General features: G+C 31.3%; 1 protein-coding gene across 2 annotated transcripts; it reads right to left on the bottom strand.

Annotated features, from left to right (window-relative positions):
• Window positions 1-850: 850 nt before the first annotated feature.
• LOC127858617 (uncharacterized) lies at window positions 851-12,848 on the bottom strand. Of its 2 annotated transcripts, none has more exons than XM_052395819.1 (6): window positions 12,758-12,848; window positions 4,379-4,499; window positions 3,194-3,327; window positions 2,863-2,945; window positions 1,754-1,990; window positions 851-1,121 (listed from the first exon to the last, which is right to left on the bottom strand). In XM_052395819.1, exons 2-6 carry the CDS (start codon window positions 4,496-4,498, stop codon window positions 1,075-1,077), a joined length of 621 nt encoding a protein of 206 aa, XP_052251779.1. In that variant the 5' UTR covers window position 4,499; window positions 12,758-12,848; the 3' UTR covers window positions 851-1,074. The 2 variants fall into 2 exon arrangements, with proteins under 2 accessions (XP_052251779.1, XP_052251778.1); XM_052395818.1 differs by lacking the exon at window positions 12,758-12,848 and adding an exon at window positions 6,237-6,318.
• Between the last annotated feature and the right edge of the window lie 9,646 nt (window positions 12,849-22,494).

Below are 22,494 nucleotides of genomic sequence, written 5' to 3'. Positions count from 1 at the left end.
ACCGGTGAAACCGGAGGGGACTTATGGTTTGCGCTCTGTCCGTCTGTCTGTCTGTCAGTATGTCTGTCAGTCTGTCCGTCACACTTTTCTGGATGATGCGATAACTTTAAAAGTTCTTCAAATTTTTTAATGAAACTTAAACATAGATAGATGGCAATATGGAGATCATGCACGTCATTTCATTGTGTTCCTACGTCAATAATAACGCTTGCTATGGCAACAAATATTACAAAATCTGATAATGGTGGAGTTTCACCGATAGGGGACCACATTGCTTATCAATCTCTTGTTTAATTAACAATACATACAAACTCGAACGCCTGTGTGGTGTATTAGTAGAGTGTTAGATTTTGCTTCATGATGTCCGGCGTTCTAAACGCAACGACAGGTAGTTTTTTATAATATATTTTCATTGTATAAGCATTTAAACTATTCCATATAAATCATATTTGTCAGTAGACTTGTATGATAATTTTTACGCTGTGACCAATACGTTATAATAACCAATAATATTATGTAATTTTATATAATAAACATTTAATGTTGAATATGTGTATCTTTATTTAACAGCTCTTTTATTGATAATCCATCCATTAGATATATTTCAAAAGGAGAAAAGTATATGCAGTTTTATTTTATTTTAACTAGTCTGAAAAATAATTGTCGAGTCATTCATAATCTACGTGAAAATTATATTTGTTTAACATAACGTGTTATTAATTTTGTATAATTACGTCTTGAAACCGAAACACAACAATGTGTACTTCATATACATGTCAAATTGGTTTATAACAATAATGGCATTGAAAGTATAAATATTTTCACATTAAATACAACACAAACACATAAATGAGGAACGCACTGTTTATTACGTTATAACTTCAGGGTCATATTCACTCCATAAGATTGTAAAATACAATATTTTAATCTTTTTTACAATTATATACCTCTTGGTAAATGTAATATATTTCAATTAAGTTAAATGATACATATTATTTGTTTATTATTAAAACTTCACATGCGTAATTCTAAATGTATACACAAGGCTGTTCTCAAAATGGTCCAACAGATTCCTTAGAGGAAGTCGTGTTGTGTTAGTTTCCCTCCGCCATTGCTGCAAGCTAAGAAGAAACAAACGCAAAACTTATAAAACTGCAAAATAAACTGCAACCATATAGTCTAAGAGATTGATAACAAAAACATAGATATACTGAGATAAATTATGATAACGATTCAGATGACACATTTTTTGAACGAATTCAAACGCATTCAAAACTGCGTTGATCGCCAGTATCGTTGCGCATCTATGGAAGTCATACATTGATTCAGAAACAGAACAGAGCACACAAGCCAGTGTAAATTACATTTAAGAATCTATATTTTAACATTGTTGTTTTTCTTAAACCAATGGGCGTTCCGGTAAATGTCATCGTATAATAGTATCTTTTTATTTAATGTGTCATTATAACTGTGTAACGCCCTATGGGAGGATTGTAAACTGTATAATATTTAAATATACCAGATTGTGTTTTAACTCTTTCAGTGCAAGAAAGGCCTTTACAAACAGTTTGGATCCAGATAAGACGCCACAGAACGTGGCGTCTCATCAGGATCCAAACTGTTTGCTATTCTGATAGTATTCTTTGAAAAGAAAATCGAAGAAAATGCTAACTTTAGAAATTCAGCAGAAAACATTTTAGCAGACGACAATTTTCCCAGCATGCAAAGTGTTAAGGCAGGCAATGGAACTTACGCATATTGGCATGGCTAAGCCGAGGGAGATCCGCCAGACGGACGCCGATTGCCTGCATAAGCGCAAGGTCGACTTTGGCCAACACTTTAGGGGACGGAAATCGCTCACGAGTGTGAACAGACACCCATGGATCGTCACATCTCTGACCAGTGGTAGAAACCTTTGTGCATCCCCATTCGATGATAAATGTATGCGGGTCGACGGCAACAATAACAGATTCACCGGAAAAAATGTCGCCTGCAATACCAAGGAAGTTAACAAAGGTACAGGTACAATTCTCCAATTCGTTATTCGCGTTCGCCGTCATAATACGCAGATATAGTTTTGAGTAAAACTCAAGTTTTTTTTCAAAATCATTTTCTTAAGAATTTTGGAATTATATACAAGCGACAGAATCGACCTAACTTAACACAATGTTGAGAATATATTTTCGATTATGGATAATCATCGATTTAAATCGGTAGCGTGATAAAACATTGTTAAAGCTTTTTATCTATTATTTGAATAATACGGTTATTACTAACGATAGCTTTATGAAAGCAGAACAATCGAGTGGATCAGGTTTCTGTTGATGATTGGTTCCAAAAGCATTGAGTGCAATTATTTTGTCATGTTTGTTTGTATTGTTTTTATAATTAAATAAGACTGTTACAAATGTCATAGTTTTGTTAGTAAGGGCAAGTGGTAATATTTATAAAACCTACGGGCATCTAAGAACCAGTCCATTTTAATTCAATCAATAAAATGTACAAATAACACTGACAGGCGTATTTATCAAAATTATTATGTAACAATTACTCGATGATATACCTAATTTAAATACGTTTACTAAATCAACAATCCTAGCACACGCCTTATTATTGACTCTGATTATCTATTTGTATACAAATAGTGATCCAAAGCCTGTGAAGTAGCATTACCAACATAACATTTGGCTCAAAAATACTTTGTATTTAATATATTACCATCAAGCTGCAAATAGGGTGTCATATAAAGATTTTTTTATAAATAAGAAACGGTTTTATGCACAAATCAAAGCATGCACTTAATTTTGAATGTCTTTTTATTTTCAGGACAAGGGCTTCACTATGGTAACACAGTGTACGTACCAAGAGGGTCTTTCAGTAGGAGCACTCCCGGCTGCTTGGTTTGATGCACGTCAAATGTAACATACACGCATCGGTTGCCGACCCTTGCATAAAAAATCTTACAATTTATTATAACTTGCAGAGAAATGTTGTCGCGTTTACAGAGTTTAAATAAATACTTCTTCTATACGATTTCCATTTACACGTCGTACAACAAAAAATGCAGAATATGATGCATTGGCTTATGCTATTGTATCTAAACTTATTTTTTGCTATAAATCAGTAAATAAGTACTACTTAAATGTAACATGCACACAATAAACAATGTATGAATCTTTTACATCAAAATTACCTCCACATGGAATGGTCGTAAATTATGCCCTTCTTAGGGTCAAGTACGAAGTTCAGCTCCATGTTCTGAAAGTCAGCAGACCCCTTCCAACTGCATGGTTCCTGCCTAGATTGTGTAAACCATTTTCCTAGGGCCTGAAAAGGGCAACGGTGCGATTGGCAATTGTAAAAATACTGTTCCTAAAGATGCAGCGAACTGAATGGTAATATAGCTTAAAGTAGTACTTTTTTAATCGGCCTGTATAAACACATCTCGTTGTTGAAAACTCATTTATTCGTTAAACATTTTCGTTATTGCTTATTCATTTAAATGTATTATGCTTTCAATATGGTTCATAATTAAAAATAACATGTTTCTGATATCAACAGATATCTGATACGAATCCTTGACTTGGGCAAGTATATTCGTTGTTGAATTTTGCTTTTTAATTGCTATTTGAAATATTTTTCTTTGTTGAGTTTGGTTTTAGCAACTAAAAATTCCGGCTGTAATAAATTATATTGTTGTTTATGGGCCTTATTTCAATGCGGGCTATACTATAAAATGGTGTGCTGTTTCAAAGGAGGAATAAAATATAAATGTATTTAAAAACAAACGAGCAGCCATAGATAAAACGTAATGAAGAACTTACTGAAAGCTAAGGCAGGTTTTGTCGATATGGATTAGTTTATTACTCCAAATGTAGTACCCAAACTAATACTTAAACATCGCGTTTAATAGTTTGTTTAATTTGGAATTATTAAAGTTAAGTTATGGTGATTTAGCATGTCATTGGTAATAACCAGAAACATTATTTTGTTCTCGAATTTCTTTCTGAACGGTGTGTGCTTTACACATTTCTATGTTTATGTTGCAAAATTTCGTATAACATGAGTTTCTATTGGATTTGCATTAGGCTGGTTAAACAAGTAGTAAGTTTTCATTTGTCTTCATTCCTTGTTATCAGAAAATACTGTGTCTGTATCATAATATAATATAATACAACGTAAACTACTCCCATAGTTTGATCGATTTGAGCGATTTAATATAAGTTTTTTTGTTAATCATTATCTAGACTGCTACTTCGCTTTATATTTTAATATAGGATACTAAGTGTATTTCATTTCTCTGTTCATATAAAATGTATATAGTTTCTTTTGAGGTTTACACGTTGTATATGCCATGATATAAACATAGTTCACGTACCCATTCAATCTTGAACGGTACAACGGGCGCCGGTCTCTGCTTGATTCTGTTCTGCCAGCTGTCTGTAAGGCCACTTGACTGGCAAACCAAGAAAACAGCCACGACGACAAGGGCATACATTCTGAAAAACGTGCATAGTGATTTTCTTTCAAACATTGTGACCTTGTGCGTGACTTAATTTCACTTAAAAGAAGAAACATCTTTAAGAAAAAACTTTAATTGTGTGCTTTCAAAAACTAATTATATATTTTTTACTAAGATTTACTGCGCAAACAGATTAAGGATATTTGGGGATTAATAAAACACAATACATTCCAGAACAGAGCAAATTGATATGGTGATATTATGAAGTATTGTAGTTGGTTTGCAAGCGAGATAACACGCCAAACATCTAAGGGTTCCTTACATCCAAGATAGCCGAAACCATTGCCAGCGTTCATAGTAAACTATTTATAGTGTATTTATGTGATATTATTACTTTGTATGTCACTTTAATTGTTATTAACAAGGGCATTATGTTCTTCGTTGTTCAGTTGTGAGCTAAAATATATACCATCCGTTGTTTATGTGGTAACAACGTCTGTAACTGATTTTATACGTTTTTCCACTTTGACAAGTCGCCAGAAAGAAAATTGTAAAATTTGAGCGTTAATTTTCTCTTGAATGATGATGCCTTACTCATATTTTAAGAAGACTTTCGGGCCGTTTTACAGTTGATAAAGTCGCTTTAATTATTCGGTTAACGGAATCTTCGTATGAGAGAATGTGTATTTGACAAAGTTCTACTATTTTATCGACCGCTGATTTATATTGCTTAACAGTTAACATTATGGGCAGCGTGATACCATCGCGTAATATTTTAAAATGTTCATAAAATCGTTGTTTAAACTCATTAATTTTAGAGTTATTACAAAAAATTAAGAAATATGATATTGCATATGTCATATCATATGCAGATCATCGACGTTGCTAAAAAACCAGCAGCTATCTTTGCGGTCGTCTATGTTGTTTTTTTTAAATATTGATACATCGCCGCTTGTGGCTTTGGTTGCAAAATTACTACAATATAATATGCAATAAACACACAAAACCGGCTAAATTCTAGCATTAATAGTACAGTTTTAATTAAACATCACCGATACATCCTCAATAACAGAAGCATAACAACAAACATTACTTAACATTTGAAAATAATGTATTTTGACATTTCGTCAGTGTAGTGACAATACTTTTGTGAATGTATTCCGATTAACATTTACGACTTTGCGTCCATTAATAAAGAAATTTATTAGTGCATATATAGAAAGAGATTATAACTAGATCATAAACAGAACAAACGTCAAACATATTAATTGTGTATAAGTGACTAGTACTGAGAGTATCAAAATACTGCGTACACTATCTATATATGACATTCAAATGTGGATTACCAGTGCAATGGCTTTAAACACATGTATGTTATTATTACATATGATGAGCAAGTAGATATTCAGAAATGATTTAAAATCCTTTTTAAACAATAGTGATCAGTATTTCTTATAGAAGGCAGGATAAAAACGTCCAAAAGCTTTATGGAACCGTGCGCTAAACATCAATGAAACGAGATTTATTAAACGCTATTTTTAGATCGTGAAAATCAATGAAATAGCAGTCGAAAATTCACTACAATCTTCATATCGGCAAAGCAGTCTTAATAGCGAACAGATAAATACAATTATGATAAATGCTCGCATATAATGTTAACTACTTATGCGTAGGATTAGTGCGTAAAAATTATTGGTAAGAACGAAATATATCCACACACAAAAATAAATTATTTTACAAAACTAAAACATATATGTGATAAATATGATTTTACCTTGTCATGGTCAACACGTTTACCGCGTGTTTAGTTCACTCAAATAAACACAATTGTAACGAGTGTCCAATTTATATATGACTGGGTTCACTTCATCATTCACGTTTCAGTGCGTGGTAAGGGACATGCCATCAATCATGTCATGGTTAACACTTAAAAAACACATGAAAGCTATACTATATTGTTATTAAGGTATTTATGGTAGCTGATTTATATCCTTTTTGGTTTTAAATTGAACAGGTCGCAATAATTCCAACTTGAAGAACGACATATTACCCGCCACGACGGTTAAATCAGCGAGTATTCAATTATTCAATAAAAATTACTTTTCGCCCGTTTTGTCGTTCTGACGTCTACATTTGTTGTTTTGGTGGGTTGGCGCGGGAACACACCATCTGGCAAGAACGACAAATATACCTCCAAAACGAAAACTGTGTCAGTTTCTGTCGATCTTGCGTGTTGTCGTGTTTGCGACCTTGAAACCCGATGGGACGCTCGAAAGACATAAGTCATAAGATCCGTATTTGTTGTTCTCAATTAATTGCATTGGTCATTCAATGCATTAAATATCAACATTTTACACAGATATCTCATACCAAATTTAGATTACACAGTACAAGTAACTGATATGCATTTTTGGTGAAATGTTGTATTATTGTGGATCTTACCTTGTCATAAAATAACTTATTTATATGGTACTTTCATCACCCGATTACCGTGTCGAGGCAGGCGCAACACATTTGTACTAATCGAATAATTCAAAATCAGAATTCCAATGTCATAATTACAGATTTTACTGACTGTTATCTGATTTATTTGGCATTAAAATTGTCGCCACCAATGATCAAAGTACGGTGGGGGAGACGATTTGAGTGCAACACTTATTTTCGTATCTCAAGCATCAGCTTAATAGTTTTATATTATAGATTATGCTTTGGTATAAAACAGCTGTCTGTGTCTAATCAATGTCAAACGTGCATTTGTGTATAATCTACACGCATGATGATGGTGCATAAACAAAAGGTTTTCAGCTCATATCGAACACAGATCAATCACAATTAATATCAGACAATTTTAATAGGTGAGTTATTTTTAACAAGTGTGATCGATAAAAGTACAAAGCAATCAATTCAATTATTAACAGGGCATCTTCTTTGTATGTTATGTATATCATACGCACGTATGATCATTAAATCGTTGTGCATGGGGTTATAAATAGATGAAGATTTAAGAAGGAGCAATTTGAAAAAGGCGTTTTGAGTTTAAAGGTGTAAAAGCTGAGTTAACGCATGTGTTTTATTCTAAAACGTCAAAAATACGATTTGCATTATATTAAATATGTTTCATATAATTTTGCTCTAGGTATTATATATTTCAATTTTAACAATAGAATTAAATGTAAACTTTCCAACATGAATACTTAATATTGAGTTAATTGTGCAAAAAAATTAAAAAGAATCAGCATTTTTCAAACAAATTGTATGATCTTTTTTATGGCGAAACGCAATGTTACAGTGAACAAAAAATACGAAACCATCCTGGCAGAATATAAAACTTAAAGTATCATTTTAACCACTTTTTTTAAATCATAGGACATTTCTTTGGATTTCTGTGTTTATAAGCTTACAGCTTTTAACAAATATTATAGTACAATGCGTTTGGAAACGGACTATTGTTTGCATTTCACACATTTAGGTCTTGGATTTGATTGATTTGATGAGATCTTTCAGTTCGTGCAGTAAGCATGGTGCGGTAGCAAGGTTACAGCAACGATTTTTATGTGATATTTAATTCTTCTATAAAAAGCTTTATAACTCTGTATTCTTTATACTATAAAAAGCAACGAATCAGAACTTATGATCGATACAATTTGCGTTATACCCATAAAAATTGTCATCAGCCAGTTCAGGTTAACACAGCAAAGTCCTTCATATAGAAAATTCCTTATTACGGAAAACAATCAAGAAGTATGTTGATAAATTCAGTTTAAAACATCAGATAAAATACATCAGATGGAATACATAGTGCACAATATATGACACTTTATGGCATATTGCCAAACTCATCAGTTTTTCAACCCTTTAGCTCACTGAATAAATATTAAACAGCACCTCGTGCGTGCCGTGCATAACTGTTTACATATATTAAAATCAAGACGACCAATCACGAACGAAAATAATCCGTCATTTTGAACAAGGAATGCCAAGTATAATTGAGTAATCTGGTAATGTGTTTTTCGTTCATCTTATTTAATTAATTAACTCAACTTGTATATTGCTTGTACATTTGCAAAAGGAAGGTTTAGGCTTCATTATTTAGATAAAATAAATTTTAAACCAATAGAGCCAGTAAGTCAAGATAAAAACAAGAGAACCCTAAATTGTAAAAACTAAAGACATTTTGATTAACAGATTTAAAATGAGAAAACTTCAACTATTGCAATTTTCCATTTAACAGTAGTGTGCAACACTTGTTAATGTTGTAAAGAAAGAGTTATTTTCAAACAAATGATGAAGCGGGTCAATGTCTTTATAGATACCATAGTCATCGTCTGTTTAGGGAATTTTGAGAAAAGTGGTTCACTTCAAGACAATTTGTAATATTTGAAACAAAACTTATTGCACATTTAAACAGACAAATACACTATATTAGAAAGTTGTATGTTGGTAAAGGTAAGGCATAGCCACATTAATATAATCTAAATTATAAATGGGGTATTAGTTTTATTTAATTTAACAGGCGTAAATGTGTAACTGTAGTGTCTTCTTTTTCCTTTATATAAAGAAAGTTCATTTTTGTGTGTCAAGGTTTATCTTTTGTTTAAAACTCGGCTTTGTAAAAGCTAATATTTATAAAACTGCAAGGTACTGATTGGTTGAAACATATTAATACAAATAACTGTTTTAGATTTTAATAAGTTTCTCTGTTTAACGCATTTTGTATGATACAACTCGATCTTTTCAGAATTAGTTGTGTTTGTTTTAAATGTAATTAGCACATACACAATTCAAATGTATGCATGCGTACATAGCATTACACCACTCTATTTGTTAGCAATAAAAAGGGGCAATTTAACAGTGAAGTTATGTAATCGATACTTTTATAAAAAAAATTCTATTCGTCATCTATCTCCTTCTTATCCACAGCGAAAGGGTTGAGAGCCATATAAATCTTAACTATGTTGCTGTTTGTTTAGGACAGAAAAAAAACTTTCCATTAGAGATACCTTAATTATACTAAAGCAAAAAATGCATACAAAGAATCCTCATACGAATTATTGCAGTTTCAACATTCACGCAAATATATTAGAAAATTAAAATACCTGCATTATTATTTTCTTCCACTAAACTATGACGTTCATGTATACTATCTAATTGAACTTATATTGTTTTGTTGTTCTTTTTTATACGAGAATAAGTTGCAAATAAATCTTGTATCAAAATGTTCATCTAACCATATCTTTTGACTTGAACTGCAAACATTTCACAACTGTAGGTCCGTTTTAAATGCATACACAATCACATGTTATAAAATATTCAAATTAATATCTACTAATGATGTGTATTTTTTCTTCTTATGCATGTATTTGTCCTCAACCTTTTTCAAGGTCCGACTTTTTGGAAGCAATGGAACAATACTAGAATGTTTCAGTGGGCTATTTATGTTACACGAATTTATGGGTTGTGTAGTTACTTATCTGAGCACCATCAATAACAAAGACCTCAAATATACAATAAATCAAAACGAATTGTGCTTTATATACATATTAATATATTTAGCCTATCTTAACTTGAATATGCATTCCTCTACAGGACAGAAGCGCATGTATTTATTTTGAACCTAAGTGATATAAATGTATTTAGCTAAATTTAATACCAAACATCAATGTAAGTAATCCTAGCTTCAACACAACTCAACTGATGTTATTGTGTACTAAAAGGTCGCCGCCCGAAAACTACAATTACATGTATGTATAAAAACAAAACAATTATGCCATATTGAATTTTGGACCTAAACCCTAGTACCTGAAATGAAAATGACTCTTTTTGCTATTAACTTTGAAGTACAGAACGAATTCAATAATTAGTATATGATTAGAACATCTAAACCGCATTAAAACTCGTGTTAAAGGTATGGAGAAATATATGTATATATATATATATATATATATATATATATATATATATATATATATATATATATATATATATATATATATATCCATTGTACCAATTCTGGGTCGCAGAGTCTACCACGGGCTATTAAAACCTATTTACGAAAACATTGATTTTACCAATATCTTGTGCCACGCAACAGAAACCAACTAAAAAGGCAGATCTTAAATGTTAGTTATTTCATCTTTACTTAAATCCATGCCTTCTAATGATGTCATTCCTTTAAAACAGTTTGCTGGATTTATCAGTTTGGCTTTTGTAATATTCGTCGCCAGTATTTGAAGCATTTTTGTAGTAGTATATACATAACGGAAAACGGCCACATTCGCCTGGTATAATACTAGTTAATTCAAGAAATTACGCCTAAAAAATGTTTATATAATTCCTTATGCAATATGCCAATAAATTTCGCAATATTTCCCTATTTCGCCCCGGAATATGTATATAAACAAAGGTTTAAAACTATTTAAACGTTTCACTATGTGTGCAATAACCATATTGTCCGTGCTCTGAGAAAAGTGGGTTTAATGCATGTACGTAAAGTGTGGTCCCAGATTAGTCTGCACAGGCTAATCTGGGACGACACTTTTCGCACATACATTAAACCCCTTTTTCACAGAGCACGGCTCATGTGGTTTCTGGATTGCCTCAATGCAGAAGGCTCTTCCCATGCCTACGCTGTAATTTTGTTTTAGCGGTTCTCCACGGCATTTTAGTTGTAAATAAATAATACATGAACTTAAACCGAATCACCGTTTTATTGTTGACTATTTTTGCCATTCAAGGAAATTGTTTTGTTGAATGCCATCACGCACAACCGTGTCGAAAAAGAATACTTTCAGTTTTATTTAAAGTAACTTACATTCCCGAATCCTCCCAATAACTCGATATTGCGTTGAGGTGCTACTGTGCATTATTATTTTTATGCCGTCGGTTTACATAAACCAATTTATAACTGGAATCTGATTATAATACTAAGTTATTTCTGCGTGTGTTTTTAAGATAATAACCAAGTTGTTTCAACTTGCATGTAATTTTGACTACATAGAAACCAGAACTGTGGATGTTAATGAAAATTGCCTTTATCGACATAATTATGATTTTCGTTCTTCAGTCTTGGGAAAATTAAACTCTCTTGACTTTAAACTCATGAATTTAATAGAACTCGGCCATAATAATGACCATTAACGTTCGCATATAATGTTGACGACTTATTTGTAATAACAACACGTGATTTTATTTGTATGAACGTGAACTATTCATGCACAGTTTGTGTAATTATTTTACCATATAGATTCGCATATAAATGAAATAAAGATAATTTAACCTTGTCAAATCCAGCATGGTGACCTAGTGTGTTACTCGTACCTTGTAATCAACACAATAACGTGTATGGAACCGCATGTTTAATTTATAGTCGACTTGATTCCGTCAATCACTCACGTTTCAGCAGAACGTATCAAGGTTGGCGATCAATTAAGTTTCTTTGAACTTCGAAAGATTCGGACAAATGTATCATTGGTTTGACTATGTATAATTAACGTGTCATATAATTTATGGATAACATACGTACATTATTGATTCCGTCAATCACTAACGTTTCAGAACGCATCAAGGTTGGCGATCAATTTTGTTTTTTTGAACTTCGAAAGATTCGGACAAATTTATCATTGGTTTGACTATGTATAATTAACGTGTCATATAATTTATGGATAACATAAGTACATTAATGGATCTATGACATTATTTTGACCAAACCGTAATCAATCACTTGCTGAGTGTCGTAAACGTTTTAAAGTTGCGCTATGGTTCACGTAATGATCGCATAAAACGACTTGTATGTGTTATGAAGATCAGCCAGACTATTATTATTTTATCATAAATAATTGTCTAATTTTGTTATTTCCCTGGTAATCATCGAAGAAATGTTAGTATATATATATATATATATATATATATATATATATATATATATATATATATATATATATATATATATATATATATATATATATATATATATATATATATTGTTATTACGGTGATTTGTGCATCAATTATCATGTATCATAATTTACAACACATCATGTGTAACGAATATTATATTTTCATCGGATATGAACAACATGAAAATAATCTGTCGGACTAATGATATTTAAAATGAACAAATATAAACATACCGTTCTAACTGCTTTTCAAAATTTATGTTATGGTCGAATAATCAATAACAGAGCTCTTAAATGAAAGAAATGTATACCATTAAATATTTTCTTATAATGAAAATCAAAGTGTAATATTTGAAACAGTTTAATAAATATAATAATACAAAAATGCAATAAAACAAACCAAATTTCCTCTTGTTGAAAACTCTGGACGTCCAGAAATGTAGACACAGAACCTAACACGCTACCAAAACACCAAGCAGGCGTCCGTGTTTATTAGTAGCATAAACTGTTTGTCGGTAACACCAAGCAGGCGTCCGTGTTTATTAGTAGCCTAAACTGTTTGTCGGTAACACGACACGTTTGATTGATGGTTTTCCATGTACGAACATCATGTTTTAATGGTTTTTATTTTTGTTAATTAAATTAAAATGATGTTTGTTCAAATACAATGCATACATTCTTTTATATGATTATTTTTACGAAAAATGGCATTTCCTTAACTGTAAACAAGTACAGTTACATGCATTTTATGTCATTCGATATCAACATAAATTTATAAAGTTTGCCGGATGCAAACGGAAATTTGAAATAATGTGATTGCAATAGAAATAAATAAACAAATAAATAAATTAATTGATAAATAAGTAAATAGGACATATTTTTGTAGGAAAATAATAAAACAAATTATGAGAACTTGCTTACAAATGTTTAAAATATTTCTCTTCCGATAATTGCGATGTTTTTTTGAGAGCCGATCTTATTCCAAACCTTTAATATGTCCTTCAAGAACCCTGATCGAAATTTTGTGTTTCTGTATCGTAACGTTTAATTTGATTTAAAAATTAAATTTTTTACAAACTGTTATAATTTGATCACGTTTAATCCTGTAGGGTTTGTCATTCCATGAATGTTTGAATATAATAGTTGTTTTCAAAAATTTAATTTTTTATCTGGTCTTTCTAAAACTGTCATTATATATAACTTTTGGAAAAGTAAATGTTTCAATTTAACAGTGATTTCTTTGATAAAAAAAATATTCCATGTGTTTTTATTTATGTAAAAAGTGTTTAAATTTCTGAATTATATGACATATATTTTGTTCTGTCGTTACATGAGCATTGTGGTATATTGTACGTCCAAGTGTGGATTTGCTTTCATATGAAACTTTGTTTGTTGACAAAATGTTGCATTTCTGTTCTACGTGAATTTATTGTTATTCCACTTTAAAACTGATAAAGTGACGACTTCGGAAAGCGACATTTGACTGCTGTCAAGAATATGTGAATGCATTCTGTATTTTAGCGTGTCATATATAATAATCTAGTAATTCAATGCATATGATAAAGAGGGCGAAAGAGGCAACCTAGCCATACTCCCTTTTTGACATCCAATACTTCAAAAAAGTTCCCATTATAAAGTACCCATGATTTCGAATATCTATACAAAAGTTTCACCCACTGTACAAGCGATTGGCTGAATCCCATGCTTTCAACATATATACATACAATTATGGTATAGGCTATCAAAATGTTTTTAAACATTAGTTTCTTTGTAAATATGTAACTGAGGAAAGAAACCCTACTGGTTAAGCTAACAACCCAAATTGTAACCTTTAAGGTTTAAGATGTTTGTAACGTATTATGTTAACACATTCTATCATAAATATGTTTGAAACAACATCCGAGAACACATCGATACAGTTTTATGATAATGGTTTACCTTATCATAGACTTAATTGGACATTTGTATTGCTTTTTTTTCAATATATCTCCCTTTTATGAATCCGGTTTGATCCGTGTTTTTGAATAAAAGGTTTTATTTTGTTCTCGATATATTTACGTACAATTTTTTATTTAACATTTAACAAAAAGACTGGGTATTAACAGATAGAATGTCTGTATTTTTTTGCAAAAGTTTCAAATGGATTGTTTATCAAACTGGTAAAGTAGTGTTTTATATCGGTCCAAAAAAGTTTGGGATAAATCGTACTGTTTCCTGTATTGTTTATCATTGAAGTCGTCCTTAGATAATAATCGACTCTGTGAAGTATTGGTGGGTATGAATAATAATGCCATGTATATCTTTACACTTGTGTTATCATTTCTGCGAGTCATGTAGTTCCTTGATCTCATTAATGTTATCAAAACACTGTTTAATTCTATCATTTAATTTGCCGTTTATAAAATGTTTTCAACACCAACTATCTGTAACAATTAATCGAGGTAACGCAATAGTATTTTCAACTGTTTAGTAAAACGTGATATCGTATTTATTTGGTGCGTAAATGTTTATTATAGCTATTTGTTATTGCAGATTGATAGTTTTCAAACCTGACGTCTTTCGACTATTATTTCAATATGTTCGATAATATGTATTTCACTTTTCCTTTAAAAAAAATCCTACTCCTAAATGATTGGTATGTTTTGCCAATAAAAAAAGAACCCTCTGCTAAATCTTTAGTCCAGGCCAAATTGTCTAGTTTGTTATCGATTTTTATCAAAGTTCTTAATTTTTGCAATTAAGACCCTTGAAAATTAAAGGTGAACATATTAAAGCTTGTCATTTTTCTAGTGAAACGATTGGCACCTTTTTTCAATACAATTATCATTGCTAAAGCGATACATTGTTCCAATTTTAACTGTTAATATGATTGCTTTAATAAAAATTGTTAACAATATGCAGGCCAGTCTTTTGTTCAAGAATTAAAGCTCTTGTTAACATTAATGAGTTACAAGTTAGATAATGTCTTTTTATGAGATAACATAACATTCTAATACAATACAAGATATGCTTTATGTCATCAGATCTTTAGAGTTTAATTACATATTGTTCAATGAAAGGAAAACTTCCATTTTTAACCTACAGAAATGTTTACATCATTGGCTCAGGTTAACACTGTAAGTTTAATACAATTTCGTGTCATTTTGTGTTGGAAAAAAATAAATAAATACACATGTAAGAACAACATACTTTTTCGAGTGCATATAGACAGAGTATATATCAGTCATAAATACTTATGAATAAGGCATAGTGAAACAATAACAGATGCATATAAATTATGGCTCGTAGGTCCTACATTTAATTGAATTTAAGAAGTGGTACACTATAAATACTTCTTGTAAATAGTTGTAAACTCAAACAATAATCAAATTTTAATTCTTATTTTGTGAGACAGTAGCATTAAACAGTTCCCATTCACAGTCAAAGGATTCTAAATTATTTTTTGAAATTGATATTTCTCTTAAGTCATCATACTCATACCTTATATATTTCTTGGCTCCTCTTATGCTTGGAATCAATTTCTTAATTTTACACTTGTATTTAAGTGAACTTTAGTTATATCAATGACATTAGTTTTATTAAATATAAAAGCAGAAATATGGTCATATTAATGAAAGGAAACGATCGTTCGGGTTACATTTAATCAATAATTGCTTAAGATATATATACATTCTAAGAATAAAAGCTTCACATTTTCCTCGCTTTATTAAAACGAAGAACATAATGGATCATCAGTGATTTTCATTATATCCAAAATACTATTTGTTACAAGTATCATGTGATTTAATATATATTTGAACAACTGAACCTTAACGTCTTTGGTTATTCATTCATAATGTTCAATTCTATAATTGGTTATCTCTTTTATATTCATGTAATCTCTCAATACAAGCGACAAAACTCCGGCGCAGAGGATAAACATGTAACATGAGAGGTGATCTCCATTTCTGCTTCTCCTTTCAATGGGAATAAGTTGGATATGTAACAACAATATGAAACAGCTTATTTATACTCTTAATATAGAACCTCAAACCAACGTTTTATGTCGATATATGAATCGAAATGAAAGCAGGAAAGTGTATGTTGTACAAAGAACCAGGCCAATGACTCGTATGACTTTTCGAAATTAATTAGGAAAAATAAGCCTGGGATCTCATTTTATTCAGTATAGTGCATAATATCATAATTTAACCTTTATTTTCCCAAATTTATCTCTCTTTAATGAACCCGTTCTGATCGTAATTAATTAAATGGTCCGTACATAATTTAAATATGTTAGCTTTTACTCCAGATGCAATTTTATTAACAGAATTTAAAAGAGTTTTGTATTAAGCCTAGAATTATCACCCTTTTGAATACAGGTTATGATACATTGAGTTTGTGTTATATATAATTTTCGACAAATTAAAGCTTCATTAAAGGATCTTACAACCAAAGTACCATCTTTTTCCCAGTTCATTCTATGCAAATCTGCATTGAAGCCAGAACACCCTTGGCTAATATTATTTAACATATTTTTTATAATTGTCCCTCTATATTTATGATACGTTCGATTGAAAAGGACTCAATCTTGGTTAACTTCGGGTATTTTATTCCTTTAACAGAGCTATTATATTATTCACAGTCTTTGCTTTTACAGAGATTGATAATAAGATGCTATTGAATCAAGGGTGCCTTTTTGCTCAGTTATTTCACTAATATTTTCAATTATTTTGATTGGTTGTGCTAATGCATTATTTCTTTCGAGGCTACAAACATATTTAGATGGCTTTTCTCCTTGTGAGGTCCACTAAAAGTTGGATCGTATCATTAATCCTTTTAAATGTGTACTCTGAAAATGGTCTATTTCAGTTTTAAATTTGCAAGTTCTTCAATGTTTTTATCTGAAAAAAAAGTTTTCTAACTCTTTAATTCTTGTTAATTCTAGTTAATACTTTGCTTTAAAAATTGTGTTTCCTTTTTTATTTGCTCCTTAATTCTATCAGTTGAGTTTATAAAAATGATGATCACTTAGAGTAAGCTGAAATTCACCGTCAACAATTTCGTTAATATTTTGATAATAGTAAATAGGTAGTGCATATTGAAGATTAATGTCATGAATGTGTGTTTATTGCTTGTTCATACATACTGTCTGACATAAGATAATTACAATGTTTCCAAAGACCTGGTTTGTGAGAAAAGTTGTTTACAATAATTTTAAAAGTTATGATTAAGTGATTCGATTGGTTCAATTCCAGTGGTTTTAAAGTGTTGCAAGAAATCTGATATGATTAAAAAAAGATTAAGCCTGACCTGTTGTATTAGATTTGTTCTATGCCAAGTTTTTGTTTAGCTGGTTATGTTGTCGTTAGTGATTTAAAGGATTGTAGGATTTAATTAATTCTAAGACTTTATTTTCTGCTTAAGGGTTATTCACCTTTTTGCAATTGAAATAATACAACTCAGGATCTATAACTAAATTCATCCGATTTAATAAAAGGCTCATTTTTGAGTCGTTCAATAACGTCAAAAATATCAATTGAAAATAAGTTGAGTCAGTATTGGGCCCATATAAAGTAAGAAAAGTAAAGCGATATTCGCTAACAAAAAATGTCAAGAGAAAGAAATTCATCATGTTATTGCTTTTGTCTCAAACACAGTTTGATTTTTCATTGCAAAACATCCATGGTTCATAACATTACTGTCCCACAAAGTTAACTGATAGTTGAAGGTATTGTAGTTGGTTTGAACGACAGACTTCAAGAGGCAGATCAAGGGGTCCTAACAAATTCAAGATGGCCGCAAAGATGACCAAATTTCATTTATTTTTCATTTAAGTTATGTTTATGCTTGTTTTTATGTAGCTGTAGATGTACATGAATCAAATGAAAATACATTTGTTGTTTGTGGAGTCAAACATAAGAATAAAAAATAGAAAGGTAACTAGCAATGACAGGTGAAAATTTTACTTCCTTTTTAACACATGACAATCGAATGAAATACGAGTAGGCATTACAGCAATCCTCGTATCGATACAGCAGAACTAATTACACATGTATATATACTGATCATCAACGCTCGCAGACAATCGTAATACGTGAAAATGCAAACACACTATAGCTACGTATATTTGTATGAGCTAAATTTGATTTCACCTTGACATAGTCAACATTTTGACCACTGATGTCTGGTACAGATATACTCACACGAACATGTACTGGACCGCGATTTGTATTTGTAGAAGAAGCGGCTCAGTACATCTTTGACGTTGTTTTAGTGCGTCGTAAGAGCTTTTAAAATTGGACTTTTATCTTAAAATGAACATCCATCATTAAAACATATGTAAAATATATATGCAAGTTTTGTTATGGTTGATGAATCTCCGAATACCTTTTTCTTGCTTGGGATTTAAAGATACGTTTTGTATATATTCTCCGTACATTGAATAAATCATATTAAGGATTTATTTCCTAATTTTCCGCTGCTGTCTCTTTTAAATGTTAATTTCACAGACAGGTTTTTATAAGCGGATTAGTTCGATTTAAGTTTTGTTTCTTCAACGTAATGTTTATTATATCTGTTTTTCACATCTCATAAATGATAATATAGTGTTTGTCTATTTTGTATTACTGTGTGTCTTAATATGGTAATATAAAATCTCATATACATATTTGATTCTTATCACAATTGATAGCAAAGTTTATGAGTAAAACCTTTGCATTACATTACAAAATGTACAAATTACAGCATGACATTACTAGTATTTAGGATTATTAAGGCATTGCAAAATAATCGATACAAATGATCACCGCTTTTGCGCGAAACATGAATGCGTATAGCTCAAAGGTAAACGTCGAACTAGTAGATCAAAGGTTCTTATTTGTTATGATGCATCTGCTTTTAGTCACATAATCGTCGAAAGTGCATCTGTGTAGCATATGGACTTATAGTTAATATGGTCCTTATATAATATTTGTGTACCTTAATTTTATTCCTTGTATAATAAAAGTTATATGTATGCCTGTGCGTATCAACATAAATCGATGCATTTTTGAGGGGGGAAATAGGAAGAGAATAGTTATGTAGTAAGGTGTTCTACCCGATTTGACATATGCTTTTTACATTCGACAACGTAAATGATACGCCTTACATATTTTGGATGATACCCCGACAAGATTTGAGTAGGAAAAAACACTACGACTACGTTAGAGAAATAAGGCAATAAGTGTACTTGTAATTATTCATGCAATCTTATTTGCGCAGTTGTCTTGAATTTTTATCGGAAAATAAGCATTATTTTCACGTTACAAAGTATATTCCGGAAGTTAAACCGTCATCATCCAATCCCTTTAAGAATGATGGATGAAAAGAGAGCAACGATTTTTATTTTTGTTGTCATCCGATATCCGTCGGCCGATTATGGGAAATGATTGGGTCATCTAATAAGTGTTGTATATTACACGATTGTTTTATTATACGATAAAGTGCGAAAGAACTTATTAACGCTTGTATTAATCAAATAACATCATGCACGTAGATTTAAGAAGAACAAATATGGGTCCGATATTGCGAATTTCCTCCGTGACTGAAATGAAATGCACATATTTAACAAGTATGTGTTATTGTTGATGAGGTGCACTGATTCCGGTATTTATGATGCGTATTCGAAATACCTACTTATGAATCTTAAACAAGAAGTACATAGATTTGACACCATTGGACACTCATTCACATGTTTGTGTTCTTTTTTAGAGAAATAAAATGAACCTCGTCATTAACTGTTGTCGAGAGCGCCTTATAAATTATGACTGATGAAACGTAATAAATAACGGTAAAATGTTAACCGTCATGTCAACTTTATGTTCTGATGTTTCCGTAGTAACGACTCCTTTTCATCAAAACATTGACATTTTTGTAACCGTTTCTTGAGTACCTAAACAATAATTGCTTCTCAATTGCTGCACTATTACAAACGACATAAACGAAGAAGAAAACAGTTCCTGCATCGTTGTGGTCATTGTTATGATGAAACAAGGTAACCGGCAAGAAATATATTCACAGGGTGAACTCAATAAATAGTAAATATATATTCAAATGTTTTAAGAATGGTCATGGTTTAAACTGTTTGAAACTGAAAAGAATATTGTCATCCTAGCAAAAGCCGATGAAAAAGTTTGCATATAGTTTCAGTTATATCTCGCCCCTACATTGACGCGGCTCAGTATCTTATTGCTACAACATCGTACCATTGCTGCACGGCTATTCTCAATTAGAATGAACACCCCCTTAAAATGCTTGTCGCTGCTGCTTTTTTTTCAAATGCAATCATTTACATTTTTAGGTAAGACTATACGTATCCTTTATCACAGCACATATACAATAAAAATACCAATCATCTTGTTTGAAAAAAAAGATATAAAATATGTCAAAATGACAGGTTCGCTACTGTCGCCGTCCAAATTTTACAATATAAATACAAATCCAGATGCATTAAACACAGTAAATTGGGCTTCTTTTGACACTACATTATCATTTAAACAGAGATGTTTCGGAAGATGCGAAATACGTACGTAATATGATAATTAACATTTTAATTTCTATGCAATAATATTTGTCGTCGAAGCTGCATACAAAAGGACTAACGTTAAAATCCTGGCTACATCATCACCTGAAATTCTCTTATTTTTAAAGTTGAAGTGTTCTAAAGCATGTATTAATACCATATAATGAATTAATAATGTGGGTAAGTATGTATGCTTCCGAAATTTTCTAATTAAATTACTCATTTCACATATTTTTGCGAGACGATTTAAAGTGAAAAGGTTCGCTACCGCGATTAATTTTATTACACACTAAGTTTACGAAATATACATCCGCTAAAACCATGAATGCAGTGGATGGAACCTGTAAGAAAGAATTTCACCTATTCTAGTAACCTTTCATACGTGTAAAGAACAAGAAAATGTGTTGAAAACGGGTTCGTGACAAAAGGTTCGTGCAGGTGCAGCATTAAATATATTTATTTAACAATCACGCGTGCAACACAGCTTGAACTTGACAAGTATGTACTTTAATGACGTCATGCGGTTATTACGTCACCATTCTTTCCAAAATGGTTGCTTCTGTGACACAGCGCAGCGTGTAAATAACACCGGGAAATTGACCAGAAACCTTCGGTAAGTAGTAGTGATTTATTGTGTGCGTGAAAAAAGATTCAGAGTATTTTATGACATGGCATTAATTGAAGAGGGTGCTGTGTTCAATTGCCATTGCTTTATTTAAAGCATTTCATGAATTATATCCTGAATATGTGTAGTTATATATGAGGGAAGATTCGTTACATTTAATCACGAATTTTTCTATTAGAGTTTTTCTGTACAACTTATGCTTCACACATAAAATAAAGGTTCAATATCGTCTCTAGTATTGTCTAGTGTATAATATATTTAGAGGGAGAAAAAGTATCTATATACTTCGAGATATTATAACGAAGAGGCTGAAGTTTATTGGTAAATAAATTCTATAAATCCGATAATTTTGAGTTTTTTTTAAAACGTATGTCAATATATATTAACAGGGACACATGTTTTGGTAAAAAATGAATTATTTAAATGAATCAACAAACTTGTATACTTAAAATACATGCTGAACAAATCTAAACAGCACTTTTTCAAATGAAAGGCTCGTTACCAATGGTCACGAACCTTTCAATGAGAAAAAACGCTCAAATTCACGTTGTTAATAAAAAGAACGGTTTACACATTATTTATTTTTACATTGTAGGTATACATGATGGCCAAGTCAAGGGCAGAGATTATGCGGGATAACCGCAAGCGAATGAAAGAGGATCCAGAAAGGTATCGGGAATACCTTGCACAGGCAAGGAACAGGAAGAAAAAAACTACGTTGCTGCAGAAAAGGAACAAAAAGGAAAAGGAAAAGCGTAGCGAAAAAAATTAAAGAATACCTAAGTCGACATCGGCAGAAGAAGAAACTTGAAAGAGAGTTAGAAACAGCTTGAAGAGACGTTGACCAACCGACACCAGAGTCAAGTGGTTACGACACAGGCCGATCAGAAAGCACAACGCTTGTTGTCGACTTTCAATTTCCAAATAGAAGAAATGGACCAAGAAGAAGAGTATCAAACGCACTTGCTAA

This window comes from Dreissena polymorpha, chromosome 14, assembly GCF_020536995.1.
Source record: "Dreissena polymorpha isolate Duluth1 chromosome 14, UMN_Dpol_1.0, whole genome shotgun sequence".
Taxonomy (NCBI): Eukaryota; Metazoa; Mollusca; class Bivalvia; order Myida; family Dreissenidae; genus Dreissena; species Dreissena polymorpha.
The sequence above is the reverse complement of the archived record's forward strand: the minus strand, read 5'-3'. Positions and strand labels throughout refer to the sequence as shown.